Below are 18765 nucleotides of genomic sequence, written 5' to 3' on the forward strand. Positions count from 1 at the left end.
AATTTTGTTTACATTTACAACTAGTAAACTCACCAAGTGGTAAAAGTAAATTTTAGCGGTTAAATAATTTATCAATTCCTAAATTGTTATCAAACTGAAAAATGGGATTTCTAGATAAATGTTCAGGATGTGAACTGAAGTATTTTTGTGGGCCCCCAGATTGTTTTCGTGGTCCTAAGGAGCGGCTTAGTTTGTTTATATTTTGGGCCGGCTCTGTTTTTTAAGCAGTAAACATCTCTATGCCGCTATTTCACCGTTAAGTTTTGATATTAATCATAAAAACTGTCATCCCACTCCTAGTGAATCAGACTAGGTGCTGAAATAAATTAAGAGTTTTGTCATGTTGCTGATTTTTTTTCCTCCTCTGTGGGGCTAAAAAGTAAAACAACTGACTAAACATCCACCAATTTTTCTATTCTGCAGCAATGTTCCAATGTTATTTGGCTTAAAAATGACCAAATATCTGATAGCTGCACACAAAGACAAATTTATCCCAAAATATTTTTAAAAGTACATTGGATTCTCTGTATTTTGTTTATCTGAGGCGTTTTCTTCATTTAAATTCATGCGGTTTGTCTCAGTCCCAGTTTCAATTAAAATGTCTAAAGTCAAACGATTTCCCAGAGAATCTGAAGAACTTCAGCATAAAAAAGTAAGAACTCAAGTTATGGAAACAGTTGGATAGTAAATAATGAAGATTATCCGATATGTCGAGGGCCAAAAGTGCCACAATTCAATAGCAAAAGTTGAGAAATAAATATTTATATAGATGATAAAGTAAATAAAACTGAAAAACATATAATTACTTATCGTTTATGTTTTGTATTTCATAGTCTTGTGTTGCAGCACAATGGGAATTTCTTTTATCTGTCATCCTTACGGTCAAAGTCAGTGGGCGGGGCCGACACAGCAAAATGCAATCTGATTGGTCTGCAGTTAAGTTGCTGTGCAAATTGACCAATCAGCTTTTGGAATCTATTGATGAAACGTTAGTGCTGAAATGTAGCACAGGAAATATGAAATAATTTGATAAATACTGAAATTATTATGATTCAACATACAGTACAGACCAAAAGTTTGGACACACCTTTTAATTCAATGAGTTTCCTTTATTTTCATGACTATTGACATTGTAGATTCACACTGAAGGCATCAAAACTATGAATAACACATGTGGAAATATGCACCAAACAAAAAAGTGTAAAGCAACTGAAAATACCCCTTATATTCTAGTTTCTTCAAAGTAGCAACCTTTTGCTGTGATTACTACTTTGCACACACTCTGCATTTTCTTGATGAGCTTCAAGAGGTCGTCGCCTGAAATGGTTTTCACTTCATAGGTCAACCTGCCCTGTCAGGTTAATAAGTGGGATTTCTTGCCTTATAAATAGTCATGAAAATAAAGAAAACCCATTGAATTAGAAAGGTGTGTCCAAACTTTTGGTCTGTACTGTACATAATAATCAGATTTCAGTCACTTATTTTTACATTTAGTTAGTTGTGTATTAAATTATTTGCATCTAATAAAGTAGTTTTATTTAATTGCATTTAGTTTATTCAATTACCACAGATATAAGTGTAATCTTCATCTCAGACTAAAGTTCTTATGATTTGCACACTTAATTGTGTAAATACATCTGACACATTTAACTACATTATTCTGTAATGTATTTATAACAGTTCTATTAAAGTTATCACAAGAACTTTAAAAATGAATCAAAATTTAATCAACATTTCAACTGTTGATGCAATTAATGAATTCGATTTTAATTATCAGATGCAATTTGTAAATTTTATTTATTAAATTATCACAAATAAATCTTAGATGTACTTTTTTGTTTTAACTATAAATATATTTTTCTTAGTTTTAAATGATTATATTTATAAAAAATATTAAAACTTGAATTCAGATTACTTAAACTATTGACACATTTGAATAATTATGCATATGTATTCATTTAATACCTGATTTTAATTTTATTTTAAACTATATTTTTATGTATTGGATAGTGGTGTTTTTTTGTCCTCGATACATAAAAACTAATGAGCACCAAAGAATAAAAGTCCCAACAGCCTGCAAGGGTCTGTGGATTTCTGAAATCCAGGATTCCCATAAAAGAAAAGAAAAAAAACATTAAGATAATTTTTGGCAGAATGAGACGCGAGAAGCTTAGATTTAGAGCTTTTTTTTTTCTTTTTCTTCCCCAAAGTGACTTAAAAACAGCGGGGTTCACTCAGGACACGCTCACAACGAACGCAGAAACCAACATGCGGGTCTCAGTGCCCGATTGTAAACGAACCGTTAGTTTGGCGACCGACATCATCTCCAAACAAGCATCCGGTCTCAGTCGGTCCCCCGGTCATAAACGAACCGTTCGTACCAACGACTTCTCCGATGAAACATCCGGGTCTCAGACGATTCTTCCGATTGTAAACGAACCGTTAGTTTGATACTCTGTCCCCAAACAAACATCCGGTTTCAGTCGGTTACCGAATCGTAAACGAACCGTTTGACACCGTAACCTCAAACAAACATCCGGGTCTCAGTCGGTCACCCGATCGTAAGCGAACAGTTAGTTTGAGGCACCGACATCATCTCCAAACAAACATCCGGTTTCAGTCGGTTACCGAATCGTAAACGAACCGTTCGTATTGACGGACCGACACCTTCCCCAAACATCCGGGTCTCAGTGACGCACAAACAACCGTCCCCACTAATCTGCGACCCTGTGCACCACAAACCACACCGTCGAGCCCCCTGACGGTGCAGATTTAACCGAACCAGTAAAGCCATTGCACCCAGTTTGCTCCTTCTGGTTCAGAAGAGTTCAACTCTGACAGTCATGCAATCACAATGCAGGTCCCATCCTTACATCTTAATAAATGTGCCTTTTGATTTGAGTAATCAATAACTTTTGATTTCAAAGTAACTCTGTATTAAGTACTTTTCCTTGATTTTGGGGGGTCATTGATTTCTGCCAATGAGCATATTTTCACATGTATGTATTTATTAGTTTCAAAGTAATTATTGAGATATGACCTGTTTATTTATTGAGATATTTATTCTGATTCTTTATTTTTTGAGACAGGTTTTTATCTTCTGTGCTGTCTTACTTCTGACTTTGTGCCAATGTGCTGCTTTGAGGTGTTACATATCGTGGGTTTGTATCATTATTAAACCCTCACTCTATATTTTAAATCTGAGTTTTCTTTTCTTACATTCATTATTACTTGACAAAAACACCCAAAGTTAAAAATGTCCCTGAAGTGCCAATATTTATGTCCAATCCAGTACAATAATAGCATATTTATTCTTCTCTCAGCAGAAGTTTTCTTTTGCATCTTTGCAGATCGATGGAGATATGGAGAGAAATTTGGTCCAATAATTTTATAAGCAAAGAACGCCTTTCAAAAACTGAAATAGGAAAAAAAATTCATTTCAAAAATAAAACTTTGAAAAACTTCTCAATCAAAAGATATGTTCTGATGTAAATTAGAATGTATACGCAGTAGATTAACCGAGATTGATGTGGTTTGTTTTCAGATTAAATTTTTTTCAAATATATTTTTCGGATTTAATTTTTTCAGATTGTAGTTTTTCAAATTATTTTTCAGATTTCAATTTTTCAAATTATTTTCAATGATTTAATTTTTTTTCAAATATTTTTTTCAGATTTTATTTTTCCTAGATTTATTTGTTCAAATAATTGTTTTAGATTTTATTTTTTCTAAAGACATTTTTATTTTCTGAAAAGTTATAAAATGTAAACGTGGGTTCCACTGTTGCATACACATAGTAAATTACTCTCAAAACTCATTTTTTGATTGAGAAATCTTTCAAAGTTTCATTTTTGAAACGCGTTTTTTTGGTTGCAATAACAAATTTCTTTCCGCATGGAGAAAGTAAAACCTGCGACTGTAAACGAAGCTTAACGGGTTCAAAAGTCCAAAGGAGAAGAAATCCTTTTGTAAAATTACAAAATATTTTTGGTCTACTTTCTTGTGCAAATATCTTAACACACCTGAAATAAGACAAAGTTAACTTACAAGTAACTTTTCAGCAAGATATAGGAGCTGTTTTAAGGTCAATAAATCCTTAATACTGATTTTTTTTACAATATTCAAGAATTATTGACCTAATTATATCGTGCTGGAAAGTTACTTGTTTTGTCTTATTTCAAGTGAACCAAGATATTTACACCAGAATTAGAACAAAAATACCAGTAAAGGTCTGGTGTTGTTGCAGTCCAGTCACTTTGCTGAAAACGTGTGCTGCCTTTTATGTTTGAGGATCTCCGTGGATGTGAGCTTCAGATCCTCATCACAGACGTCACAGTGATAGACCCTCGTCAGACTCGACTTTCCGGATGAGTCGGACTTTCCGTCTCCTGATTCTAGAAACAGACCCATAGTTAGTCTCATGCTGCTATTATCTGCAGGTGCGTCAGGTAAAAGAAGCAGGAATCAGTTGAATGAATTTCCTGACCTTCCTCTGCCTCCTGCCGCTCTCCGGCGGGCCTGCAGGAAGCCTCGTGATGCATCCGCTCCAGAGGAGTCAGAGGCATGTAGAGGTCACAGTTAGGGCAGCTCCAGAAGGTCCGCAAACACTCGCTGTAGAGATCCTTCGAATCCTGGACGTCGTTAAAGAAGGACATTTGTTTATTTTAGAAAAGCTCTTCCAGTTCTTTAGACTGATTTTGTTCCTCTGATCTGATGATCTCAGGAAGATACTGCTCCTATTAATCACTTTTTTATAATACTGTTTTGGATCAAACTTTTTCCAAATGTGAAAAGTTGTCGTCTGCCTCAGGCGTTTCATACGGATTACGCCTCCATTTGGTGACAATTCATACCTCAAGAAATAATTTACTCCAAGAAATAACTCCAACCAGCTTGTTGACTGTCCCAAACGGAGATCTGACCCACAATTAATAGAAACAATTAAATATAAATTCATATACATTATGAATTTCCAAGTAACACCTACACCTTTAAATTTAAATGTAAAAAATTGGTAACACTTTATAACATAAGACTGACATAACACTGTGATAAACATGAAAACATCTGTTATGACCATGAAGGAGTCTTCAGAAATGTTTACGACTGTCATGAAGTGTCATTCTGTAAATAATGACACTTTAATGCAAAGGTGAAACTTTTAGTAGATTTTTAACAAAAGTTGTTAAGCAACTTTGCATTAAAAGTATCATTATTTACCAAATTATAGTCGCAAACATTCATAAAGACTCAATCATGTTTATGCCAGTCTTACGCAAATAAAGTGTTACCAAATATTGTGATGAATTCCCAAATCATCAAATTTAATTTTAAAATCTTGCTCACTCTTGATAAAAACACGTGAAGTTTTAAGACAGCTGTTAAGTCAAGTTTCCTTGTTGGTTTTGAGCAGTAAACACCATCACTTTACACATTTTCCCTCATTTCATCATAAAGTTTTAATATTAATCATTAAAAATAAAAAGGTGATGGACATCTCACCTCTGGTCTCATTTTGTTTTTTAAAGAACAAAATTTGCTGGAGATTTTTGTTCTTTTTTCTGATACTTTTCCATTTTTTTAGTCCTTGAATGACTGAAAAAATGTTAAAAAGCATCCAAAAAATGGAGAAAAACTTTGGAAGAGCTTTTGACAGCCTTGATAACTCCACTTTAAAAGGTGTGAAGAATCTCTGGCTGTTTGTAAATAAACTATAGAGAATTAATTGATGCATTTCATTCCCTTTCTAACACCAGAAGCCTTCACTTGGAGTGTTGGACGAACTCACAGCGAGACAGTTGTAGGTGAAGAAGCTGGTCACTCTCAGGCCGCCTTTAATTGGATCCGGTTTGGCTTCTGCTCCTGGAAACAGCAGGCTCAGATCTGGAAGCTCAGAGTAAACCGAGTCCGGGTCGGCCTGAGGTCCGACGTACAGGTTCTGGGTCTGGAGAGCCGTGAGTCGCTGAAGGCTGTAACTGACCTGGACAGGAGGTGTCGTTACAGAAAACAGCATGAAGCAGAGGTTGTATTTCACTGAGATCTCCATGTTTTGTACCTCTGTGTAAAGCAGGAAGCGGACGAGGCCGTCGCTCAGCTTCTCCATGTCTCTGCGGGACACTCCCTGTCCGGAGGTGGCGCTCTGTCCTAGCTGAGCCTTCAGCAAACGCTCCCACTCAGACCTGAGACTGAGGGCCCTGGAGAGGACCCTCAGGGCCTCCTCGGGCTCCCGGACCTCCAGCTCCAGCCAGCCGTCCACCACCAGCCGCTGTGCAGTCGGCGTTTGTGTCCACCGAGTTGGCCACCAGCAGCAGAGCCTGGTTAGCAATACAGCAGATTTCACCAACTCTAATTTATGACTTTTTAAGATAATCAATTTGTGAGAAACATAGAATCAGCTTATAATTAATTGTTGATTAATGGTTTATTATATTAAAATAAACTAATAACGCCTGATTAGACCTTCTTTCAGTGTTGTAGTTTGGCCGCCATCCAGCAGAGGGCGCCACTTGTCATCATGAAGCGGAGCCGTTGAGACAAAAACAAAGATGGCGGCTGCACCATTTCAGAACGGTAAAGAGAAACGGTCCAAACAGAGTCCGGTTTGGGATGGAAAATGCACTTTATGCGGTTTTGTTTTGAAATATAAACACTCGACAAACTCCTTAGGTTATCACCTTTAACAGCGCTTCATTAGAGCTGCACGGCGGAGTAGCGCCAACTTTATCATCTAAACATTACGGATGTGCTACGAAGACGAGGATGGGTTGGCAGGAAAGCGGAGAGCAAAATACACCGAAAAAAAACCAAGAAGCAAAGATTATTTTGAGTTCTGTCCGAGTTAACTCACTTCATGGAGATAAATTTAACATTCCTTCAAAAACAACCACAGACTCTACTTTGAACATTAGGAATTAAATATTTCACATATTTTATTCGTTTCATTTTTTAATTTTCTATTCAGCAACTTAAAGAGATTTCCTGTTTTGTAAAATGTTATTAATATGTCAGATATGAGAAAACCACAATTTTTTTCATTGACACAAAATGTATAAATTCAATTATGTTTTTTTGTTATGGAGCATAAAATAAACATTTAACCCTTCATGTTATGGAAACACAGTCTGCCCTCTTGATACAAGAGAAAAAAACATAGGTGGAAAACGTCCACTTTCTGTTTCTGTAAAATGTTTTATAAGTGAAATAATTTGCCAGTGGAACTAGCACTTTTCATTAATATTCAAGAATTATTTACTTAGAACAAGCTTCTATATCTTGCTGAAAAATTACTTGTTAGTTTAGTCTTATTTTAATTATAGTAAAATGTTTACACTACAAACTATACACAAAAGTGTATAGTTTATGTAAGAGTTTATGTTTTTACAATGTATGGAGTGTTACTTTTCCAGCACTCAGTTTTGCATAAAGGCAAAGCAATTTAATTTAGTTTCATCCAGTAAATACAAATGCATGCAACACTTTTCAGGTTTCTATTCGCAAAGAACTGTTGAAAATCTTTCCTTTTTCTTCCACTTCACAACAATGAGCTACTTTGAGTTGATTTATCACATAAAACTCCTTGAAGTTTGAGAGTCACAAGCTTAAAAAAACTTCTCAGATTTTAACTAATCAGGAAGCAGCACAGCGGTTTGATCTTCGGCCGTCCCGCCGCTGATACCGACCTGGAGGGCTGGAACCCGGACGCAGTTGGACAAATACGGCTTGTTGGTCTCCAGCAGCGTGACGAAGGCCAACAGCTGATGTCTGCTGCTGTCCCTCCTGTCCGGTCCTGCAAACAGGAGACAAGGACAAAGACTTTCAATGAGAAGGAGAACTAGCTAGTGTTGTAGTGGAAGACATAATTTACTGCACCTCCCATGTACTTAAAAAATTCTTGGGATTAAAGAGCAGATAAAATCTATAGATAACTTAAAGCTTCATATAGACTTGTAGAGTCTCTGTGAAGGGAGAAGAGTTTAAATCAGGGCTGTCCAAAGTGCGGCCTGGGGACCACATGTTATGGAAAAATTATTACAAACAAATTAAAATGTTCTTATAATGTAAAATGTTTGATGCAACATCATTTCATAACCACAATTTATGCGTGAGAACACATTTATTTAGTGACTTCTACTTTGGTGCACCAAAATCTGCTTTTATTTTTTCTATTAATCATGGCTAAATGCACAAAAGTTTGATCCAGAAAGTGACAAGAATTCTTTATTTATATCTGAGATGTTTCCCCCCCAAAAAATTACAAACTGGATGCCTTTCTTTTAATAAAGCACTTGTGCAAAATCCTTTTTAATTTTAGGGATACAATGATTTATTGTTGAGTTTACTGTTGAGCAGGTAAAAGCTGGTTTTAAATTGTTTTAGAAATTATGTCTTTTTTGGCTCACAAGTAATTCTGACTTGACTGTTATGTGACAGAAAGTTTGAGCCCCTCTGGTTTACATCAAAGGTAATAGTTCAAATCTTTTTTAAACGACCTTTGACATCTTTGTGTTGTCAGGTGTCACCTGTTTCTCTGGGTTCGTCCTCGGGAACATGCAGCACCTCCGGATCGCTGGCGAACACACTGGTCGGGTGCATCACCACGCCCTGCTTGTTCCTCGTGTGGAACACCTACCAAGAGTCACAAAATAAATAAATGAGAACTTCTTACACCATATTTCAGGTTAAAATCAATACGCATCACAGCCTGGTAAGGATGGATCCTAAAATGAATGAATATCTTTGCTGGAACGTTTCAAAGAGTTTTAGAAAACTTTTACCTTTCATTTTATTGTATTTATTCAGTGGGGAAAAACCCTATAACAGTAAAATAATTGCTTTTAACTAAATCTCAACTGCCACAATTACTGGCAGCCCTAACAATTCCTCATATTGCAAACTAAAGTATTTTTCTCAGGTTATTCACTAAAAAAATTAATGGATATAAAAACAAAAGCAGGTTTTAGTGATTTTTTTCAGCTGCCTCATGGAATAATTATAAAATATATTCTAAACAGCTTTTATAATTAAAGTGTATTCTATTATTTTCTAATTACATTTCATTTCCACCATAGATTGACACTAAATTTTTTTAATTCTGATTTTTAGGGTCACGATTCAATTCAGAAACTATTTTTAATAAAATCTTTCCATTCAAACTGTTTAGAGACTAATTATGTGATTGACCAGAGGAATAAAATGTTTATTTAAAACAATTATTTAAGGCTCCATGCTGTATCAACTTCCATCAGCTTATATTTCAGCAAAAATAGGTTTGTACATAAAAGTATTAGGTTAGTTTAGCTGCCTGGGATTTTCTTAAATAACAAAAAAAAAAATCAAAGAATTATTCAAAATACAAACAGTGGGTGAGTGGACGCGTAATACAATATAAGAGCGTACTCGCAAATGGAAGGATGTGCAACTTAAGAGTAATTTTAAAATAAATTTGTATTTTGAATCGATTCAGAATTCTCTGGAATAGGAATCGATTCTTCTGTACCTTTTTTTGAAACTATGTGCAAATATTGATGAGAAAATGTAGCAATCATCTTTTTTGAAAATGTTTTGTTTTTCTTTATATTAAAAACTAAAAAGAGGAATGAAATGTTTGCTCTTTAAAAAATTGAACAGATTTCCTGTTACTAGATATTTATAAAGATTTCTAAGATGTGTTTTTTCAAAGTGTTAGGTAATATTTGTGGCTCTAGACCCGTTTTATTTAACTGTTTGAGGACAAAAACGGCTCCTTGGGCAGTAAAGGTTACAGCCGGCTGATCTGGTCAGACTGTGAGGTTTCCGTTCGCCGGTGCAGCAGGAAACCGGACCTGATCCGAGTCTTTCCGGGTGGTGTTGTGCTCATCAGGGAGCGCCAGCTGAGGGTAGAGTCCTCGGCAGAGCAGCAGCTTGAGCAAAGCTTGGTGACGCGAGGACAAGTCCTGACTGGCGCCAACGGCCTCCTGCAGCTCTGAGACGTTGTGGCGTAATTTAAACTTCACTTCCTATTTGAAGACAAACAGAAAAAGTTCTTAGATTCCCAGAAACACCCAAATATTTCCATCTCTAACATCTTCAGGCTGTAGTTTTAAGAAGATGTTAAAGGTGACATATTATGCTTCCTCGAACAGGTTAGGATGGATCTATGGGTAAAACATGTTCAAAACTTTTTTTTTTCACAGAATCATCCTTAGATAATGAGATTTTAATCTGGTCAGTTCTGTCTAATTTGAGCTGTTTCAGGGCATCTTGTCACTTTAAATCCAAATTGTCTGCTGCTGGCTCACTCCTAGGCCTGTCACAGTAACACATGTTGATGGACAATAAATTCTTCCAGAAGTTATTGTCATAAACGATAATATTATTGTTTTGAGACCATTTTCAAATAACAGTAATGACATAATTATGCAACAACACATTCTCAAAGATAAATAAACTTTAAATTCTAACGAACAATTAATACTGGAACTGGAAGACATTTTAAATGTCCAAAATAAATAAACAAAACAAAGAAAATGAAAATGCCTAGTTGAGACCAAAGCACCAAGCTGAAGATTTTGTTATTCTTTAGTAGAAAGAGAGAAACAAATAGAAAAACAATAAATCATGCAAATGGAAATTATTGGGCTCATTTTAATTATTATGCGGATTAATAGATTTATTGTGACAGGTCCGGCCACGCCAACAACTCAACGTTTACGCTCACACATGAAAATGACTGCAAATAGAGGCGCAAATATACAACCACACATCTTTAAAAAGTATTAGTGGAGCCTCCTGCACAACCAGCAAGAAGGCAACAAGCCGTTTCTGGATGGTAAGTCAACAACAAAACACTTGTCTTTTTCAGCAGCCATTGGACAGCGCATACAGTGGTAAAACCAGCTGACCAAACATAATGGAGCTCAACTTGGATTACTATATAACAGGACAGTGCCTGTTGATTTGTGAAGTTACATTCAGGAGGCTTTTGAAATGGCTCATTTTCCAGACACAAAAAAAACATGAACTTATTGTCAAAAAAACAGTCATTTGGTTTTTTTTTAAGTGCTTGGATTGTTTTTAGAAGCAGTAGAGACACAAATGGAAGTACAAAAATGTGAAAAATGTGAATCTTGCACAGCAGGTCCCCTGTAAGTATGTTTTTGACTGTGTCTGCTGTTGAACAACAGATGCTCACCTGGATGTCCACCTCCTGTCCCTGTCCCTCCTTGGACTTCCTGCCTTTGCCTCTGTCTTCAGAGTCCGATCCTGAGGAAAACTCTGCCGCCCTCCTCCAGCCGCAGGACTTTACGTTTGGTCCCCTCCTGCTGCTCATGGTCTCTTTTCAGCTGATGCAGCTTCTTCCTCTCGGTGAACCTCTCCCTGCGCTGCTCGCGGTCAGCCACTAGATGGAGCCGTGTCCTCTGACTCCAGGAGGCCATGGCTTCTCAGCAAGTTCTGCAAACCACCAAAGGGAATTTATCCAGGAGGAAGTTAACTAAAAACATTGGGATGATGCTGAGGAGGAACTTGCCTTGAACTGTCTGCGCAGGTTGACCATCTCATAAAGTCGCTGCTCCTCCAGGCCTCTCCTCCTGCACCACTTCCTGGAGCCGCCGCCTCGCTCTCCTTTTACCTGTTGAGCTCAAACCTCAGTCACACCAAACATTCAATCTGTTCATGTCTGGAAGCCAGCAGCATGTGGCATCTCCACGCACTGACCTCCACCCAGGCGTTGAAGGTGTTGAGCAGGGTAAAGGGATCTCCCTGGTTGCTGTGCAGGGGCTGGCAGGACTGTTTTGCAGTCCGGGTTCTGCTGCGAGCTGCGCAGGAACGGTGACTGGACACTGAGGGCGGCTGCGATGGTCAGCACGGGCTCCACCAAGTTAAACAGAGAACCAAGAACCAACATCTTCCCTGCAGGATGAAAATTTAGTTTTTGTGCAAAGCAGAAAAAAACCTTTCTATTGACTCTCCTGGAACTAATTTATATGCTTTCTTCTCCAGAGGATTTATGTCTGATGGACAAAATGTATTTTCTACCTGATTACGCATATTAAATTTAGAGTGGTTTTACTCCGTCTTTTGGGGACCATAGTTGCAATATTTGTTACATTTTCAGCTGCTGCAGTTTGCTTTCACACAGCACTGACTCAGAACCAAACTATTTGAGAAACCTGTTCCCCTCCTCACCTGTAGGGGGCGCTGCATCAAGAACCACTGAAGGAAATAACATAAAAACCTCTGAAGAAGACAGTGATCATCACTTCCTTCTTCACAAAATATAAACAAAAGTGGAGTGGTGGAAGATTTTAGCAGTTGTAGGATTTCTATTTTGTCTTTGGTAAAAAGACCAGAAGCCATTTCTGCCGCTCGCATGTTTATTATAGTTGTATTTACCCAGAATGCCCTGCACTACAGTCCACTTCCTGGTTTTGGAGTGGTCTCTGGTCCGCATGGTGTTCAGATATCCATTCAAACCGCACTAGAGTTCACTTCAATCGAACCAAGACCTAGGCTAGGGTAGATTTCAATAATCGGTCCATCATAATTAATCCGATTAATCATTGCAGCCCTACATTTGAGCACAACCGAGAAAAAATCGGGGATGTTTGAAGAATAAAAGAGTCTGATAAACGTGCAAAACTAAAACTATGAATGCTTTTCTTTCTGAAGCCTTCATGCTAACATGCAAACATTAAAAACTGAACAGTCTAGCGTGGACAATCTTACCTATAACAACATCAACAGGCAGCTGAGCCAACAGTTTACCAATGGATGTTAGTTCACCACGACTGTCTAGCGCCCCCTGCTCCTTCAGGTATGTAACTGCAGTCTGGATACTGGCCGTTGGAGGAGGATCAATGAAGACGAAAGAAAGCGGATCTCCCAGATCCATGCTTTTCATCTGCAGGGACACGGATGTGTTACTGAAACTTGAATTCTAACGTGAAATCTTCATGTTTATCAGGATGCTCCCACCTGCAGGACCAAGGAGTCCAGAGCCACTCTGTGAATTTCAGGGACAGGATACGGAGCGAAGGCGTTGTAGTCCGACTCCGAGTAGAGGCGATAGCAAACACCAGGACCCGTGCGACCAGGCTCGACCTTTCCTCTGCTCGGAGCTGGCTCGGCTGATCCAGAACTCCTGCAGGCGCTGCATCTTAGCCTTTGGGTCGAAGCTCATCTCCTTCACCTTTCCTAAAAACAAAAACCCACAGAACCTGAAAAGAAGGTATGGCTATGTTCACACAGCATGCGAAAGGGACCCAAATCCGCTTTTTTTGCCCACATGCGACCTATATCTGACTTTTTGGTGTCTCAAAAGGGTGAAATTATTATTGCTGATGTTAATAATGTGTAAATAATTGTACAGTCAATGATGAAAATGTGAAGTTTAAGCATCATTTAATGTGGGGATACTTTAATGGTTTAACTGAGTAGAGATTTAAATGATTGTATGTTGATGTGTATGAGAGGAGCAGGAAATCACAAGATATTTGATCTTCTACCTGCTTCTTCTTGTCAATTGTGTAAAACTGAATGTCTATTTGGCTAATTATTTTTTCTATTGTCTGTTCAAAATAAGTAAATACAAATTATGACTAAACATCCAAACAGATTTTTCTTTGAAATTGCAGTAGAAAGGTCCACAAAAGTCATCGTTATTAATTGTGATTTCTTTATTTTATTTAAACTTTCTTCGTCTTGTTATGATCTTGCTGGAAGCCGCAAATGAGCGGAGCGTCCTACATTTGTAAACAGTGCGCTGCTGTCGGACGTTAACGTTCTCCTGCGCATGCGCAAACAAAAGGTCGTCTAAATTCGTTACGTATCGCGCCTGCAACTCTAAACTGAACAAATTAAAAGTGGTGTTCGCTTGTGGAATGTAACGCTTAAAATTATATTTGTAAGAGCTTTTGCGAAACAGTATTTGTGAGCGTCGCCATGTTGGGACTGACGGGCTCCGCGTGGCACAATTAAATAATTTTACCGCGTATTTTCCCCCCCCTTCCTGTGACAATACTTTCAAATTAAATGACGAAAAATATTCTCAAACGTAAAATATAATAACAAATTTCGGGTCTGACGTCAACTCATAGTTCCCACTTCCGAGGTAACTGGAACGTTACTACTGCTAACTAACACGTAAATACTGTTGATGTTACTAACCTTACCTTTCGCAAGACGATGAGTATCCCGTGAATTTTCCAGGCAGGCTAAATCACACCGAAAGTACAGATACGCCGCATCTAGTCAGAACGGAAGTTGTCTGACGTAATAGCGAAAAGGCCTAAGGGCCGATTAGCCCTAGCTAATGGTGTTAGCTCTGTGAACGTAGCCTTTGACGTGAAAACTGAGAGGAGGGACAGTTAAATACCTGAATCCACAACAAACCGAACCCCAGTCTATCGTAACTGAGGTTTCAGCGATGTTGGTGGAGATGATGCATTTTCTTACACCAGGAGGAGAGACGTCAAACACCTGAGGAAACGTCATCAGTTCAGAGTTAGACATCAGAGATGATCTCCTTTATTTAAAACATGTTCCGATGGCGCCCACCTTGTCCTGCTGAGCGAGAGAGAGGGTGCTGTGCAGCGGCAGGACTATCCAGCGCCGAGTGTGTGTGGCGTAAACCTGACAGGCCTCCTGGATGTTGGAGATCTCCGCCACGCCGCTGAGGAAGAGGAGCAGGTCCCCACGCTCCTCTGGAGGGTAGCGCTGATCGATGCCCTGCAGGATGCGCAGGTACGGCCTAGGATCCAGCTTCTCTGAGCGAGAGGGCTGCTCCTCAGGGGGGATGGGCTGGTAGATGACCTGGGTGCAGGAAACAGAGCATCACTTCTCTCAGTAACGCGTTACTCCAACCCGACACCTTGTTTCAGTAACGTGCAGAGTTGGGCTGTAACTACTTACATTTACTTGAGTATTTTTACTATGCTGTTTTTTTTTTTACTTTTACCTGAGTAATTATATTATGAAGTATCGCCAGAGGTGGGTTAGGGTTTTTTGAAATTGTAAATAGTTAACTTTTAAACTCAGTTTTCCAGTTTTTTTCTAAACATTTATGAGGTCAATCTCAAAATATGAGTTTTTGTTTTAGCAATTTTTTTTTACTTGTCAAACTCAGAAATTTTCCTGCAATCTCCTGAAAATATGAGATTAATCTAAAAAAAATTTCTGAGTTTTTCCTAGAAATTTTGACTTTTAAAACTCAAAAAATCTATATATTTTTTTCTATAAAATTTCTGAAATTAATCTAGAAATTTCTGAGCTTTTTTGGAGAAAATTTACTCTTTTTTCTGTCTACAACCACCCTTATAGACAATTGTACTTCACTGAATGAAGTACAATTGAGTAAACCTTTTACCACATACATATTTTACTCTTATTTGAGTAATTTTGTGAATGGGTACTTTTACTTGAGTAAAAATTTGTTGAAGTAGTTCTACTCTTACTTGAGTACAATTTTTGGGTTCTCTGATTTTCAATACTTCTCTTAATATCCAGGATGTTACTGCAGTTTAATGCAATGAGGACAGAGCGCGATAGCCCCCTGGTGGAGGACGGAGTCACTACCAATCGATCCCAGAACAGGATTGCTAGCTGTCCTCCAATAAAATGGCAAATCTAAAAAATAAATAAATAAATTTCAATTGTTTTCTTACTGTATTTGGATTGTTTTTAGGTTTATGTTAACTAATATGGATTGATATTTTTTGTAACCCATTTTACAGTAAATTGTAAACTTTTCTTTAAGGTTAAATCTTGTATGAAATCAACTTATAACAACTGCATAGAATCTTTTTGTACTGCATTGGATGTATAAAAACAGCCTCTCGATCTATTAAACTATCTAGCTTCAAAAATACCAAATTTGAAGAAATATTTGGAACATGGTACAGTCAAATTGGCAGAGCAGGTTCAACCAGACACCACCACCCAAACAAAACCTGAACTGTGGTGCAAAACCAGTAAGTGTAAAGAAAATGCTGCTGCTAAACAAATCTGACTCCCCCTGGTCAGCATTTTTATGTTTATGCTGAGGGGCTGTTGTTGAGAACAGCTGAACATAACTAATAGAGTACATTGTAATCTAACTTAGTTACTTTTAAAATGAAGTAATTAGTAAAGTCACTATGCTTGCGTTTTCAAGGTAACTGTACCATCACTGATAGAGAGAATATCTGGCTATGAGGAGGTCTAAAAGAAAAACATCCCTGCGCATCCTGACTGTCTTCTGCTTACCTGAATGGGAAACAGCCTGCCTGGTACCTGCAGCACCGGGGCGCTGTGGAAGTATTCAGAGAAGAGCTTGATGTTGATGGTGGCTGACATGAGGATGAGACGGAGGTCTGGCCGTTCAGCCAGCAGGGAGCGCAGGACGCCGAGGAGGAAGTCGCAGTGGAGATGTCTCTCGTGGACCTCATCCACGATGACCACCTGGTACTGATCCAGAATCTTATCCTGCTGGATCTGACGCAGCAGGAGCCCCTCAGTCAGGAAGAGCAGCTTGGTGGCTGCCGTCCGAGAAGTCTCGAAGCGGATCTGATACCCAACCTGGAAATGTAGGAATATATTACGTGACCTATTATACTTCCTTGAACATATTAGGATAGGTCTATATGCTACACAAAGCATGTTCATTTCAATTTTGCACAAATTATTCTTAGAAAATTAGATTTTAATCCGGTCGGTTCTGCCTATATTGACATCCTTTCAGAATGAGCTGTTTTAGGAGGTCGTGTCACTTTAAATCCAAACAGTTGCTGCTGGCCAACTCAACATTTACACTCTCACATTAAAATGGTTGTGAAAAGATACACAATTATGCAACCGTACATCTTTGAAAAGCAGAACTGGAGCCTCCTGCACAACCAACAATAATGCAGCAAGTAATAGTAGTACTGTCACGCCCAGCTTAAAGGCGATGACACTGGATGGTAAGTCAACTAGGCAGTGCCCATGGGTTGTGACTCAACAATCAGGAGGATTTTAAAACGGCTAATTTTCCAGACACCAAAAAACATAAACGTATTGCCAAAAAATGGCTGGGCTGTGTTTAGAACTACTAGAGACCTAAATGGAAGTCCAAAAATGTTCAAAAGGTGAATTTTGCAAAAATAGTTCCCTTTTAAAGTCCATAATAACAATTCAACATCTGTTTTGATTCTTTAACTAGTTTATGAAAGAACAAGATTGAAATAAATAGTTATTAATATTGGTTTGATGCTGATATGTTTAAAAATGACTGATTTCAGCCGATACTGATGTTAGTGGCAATATTTTGTATATCCCTGGTTATATTCCAAACTGCTGCAATAGAATACAAACTACATCATAAATGGGAGAGTAAATGCAATTTAGGGTTTCCCCCAAGTGCATTATAAGCGTGGCGGGCCACCAGGCTAAACACCTTATTTATTTTTAGGTACTTGGTGTTTAGGTATTGCTAATAATGACTTCCAATAATACATAATTACCTCATTATATTTTCAAGTTTACTGTCAACTTTAAACATTTTAACTCAAAAACATGGTGGGCAGACAACTGCCTAGCACCCCTACCACCGAGCCTACCAAGTTTTCAGGAAGGAAAACCGGAATGCGTGTCTTGTTTATTAATCTAGTAGATGTTAAGAATCTTAATCTCCCTTACGTCCAGGCGTTTTTAAATGCATATTCTGTATGAACCAACCTTGGATCCGTACTGATTGAGGCTCTCAAAGCTGACTCTCTTTGCGAGGGAAATGCAAGCGATCCGGCGGGGCTGGGTGCAGGCGATGTGGCTGAAGCCAGCCGAGAGCAGATACTGGGGCACCTGGGTGGATTTCCCGCAGCCCGTGTCGCCGGCCACCACAATCACCGGGTGAAGCCGCACCAGCTCCACGATCCGATCTCGGTACTGAAAGATAGGCAGGTTCTTCTGCTCCCGGCGGAGCTTGGCCAGTTTCCCAAAGCTCTGTTTCTGGCTGAAGTCTAGGAAGTGCAGCAAAGCCAGGCGGCAGTCCGAGACCTCCTGCGGACCTGGTCCCGAGGATCTCTGCCTGCTCCTGGGATCGGATTTCCTCACTCGCTTCTCGATGTCCCCGGTGCACACGGACACATTAATCCGGTACCGAGCGTCGTACTCTTTAGGAAGCCCCAAATCCACTTTTTCAGAACCTGACCTTTTCTTTTCTTTGACATCATCTCTTATCCCAGACATTTCCCGCTTTGCTTTGAATCTCTGGAAACGGTCAAAGAAAGCCCAGAACTCTTTATGTTCAGTGCAGCCAGCCTGGATGTAATCCTGTTCACGGAAAAATATCTCATCCATCTGGGCTCGGTTTTGCAGGGCTGCCCCAGTCCCAGCTCCGGCCGTCTCTACTCCTGTCCCGATCCATGTTCACTGGAAGTTTTCAGCATCCAACTACTGTAGACTGATTATGATAAACACAAAATATGAGGTTTGAAAAGACAAACATCTTCCGAAGCCATCACATTGAACGACAGGCTAACGAGCTTTCCACCGAAATATTTAACTTTTATTAACTCCACATAAATCAAAGTCGATGCCGTAACACTGCCAAACACGTCTACATGTGAACATGCCGAAAAACAATTAATAACAGATTATGAGAAAGAAATTACTAGGAGATAAAAAAACGATAGCGTACAAGTTACACCTCTACCAATAGGGAACAAAAATAGTGTAGGACATCTTCCGGTCCGTGCTCTAAAACAATCCGTCGCTTTTGCGGAACAAATATACCAACCACCGGAAAACATTTTTTTGTATGTGTGTTTGTGA

The 18765-nt window shown here is 38.7% G+C and overlaps 1 protein-coding gene across 1 annotated transcript; it reads right to left on the reverse strand.

The window, feature by feature from the left end:
* Nucleotides 1-3767: 3767 nt before the first annotated feature.
* On the reverse strand, nt 3768-18683 carry dhx34 (DEAH (Asp-Glu-Ala-His) box polypeptide 34). The gene is given in 23 exon segments (XM_032545887.1): nt 3768-4394; nt 4487-4631; nt 5789-5980; nt 6056-6265; nt 6267-6314; nt 7680-7786; nt 8520-8625; nt 9822-9995; nt 11171-11258; nt 11260-11372; nt 11374-11430; nt 11507-11608; nt 11695-11766; nt 11768-11889; nt 12706-12880; nt 12955-13071; nt 13073-13173; nt 14354-14378; nt 14380-14457; nt 14536-14790; nt 16222-16533; nt 17671-18306; nt 18308-18683. Coding segments are annotated over 23 exon segments (3429 nt in total). The 5' UTR covers nt 18359-18683; the 3' UTR covers nt 3768-4251.
* Between the last annotated feature and the right edge of the window lie 82 nt (nt 18684-18765).

The sequence above is a fragment of the Xiphophorus hellerii genome, chromosome 18 (genome assembly GCF_003331165.1).
Source record: "Xiphophorus hellerii strain 12219 chromosome 18, Xiphophorus_hellerii-4.1, whole genome shotgun sequence".
Taxonomy (NCBI): domain Eukaryota; kingdom Metazoa; phylum Chordata; class Actinopteri; order Cyprinodontiformes; family Poeciliidae; genus Xiphophorus; species Xiphophorus hellerii.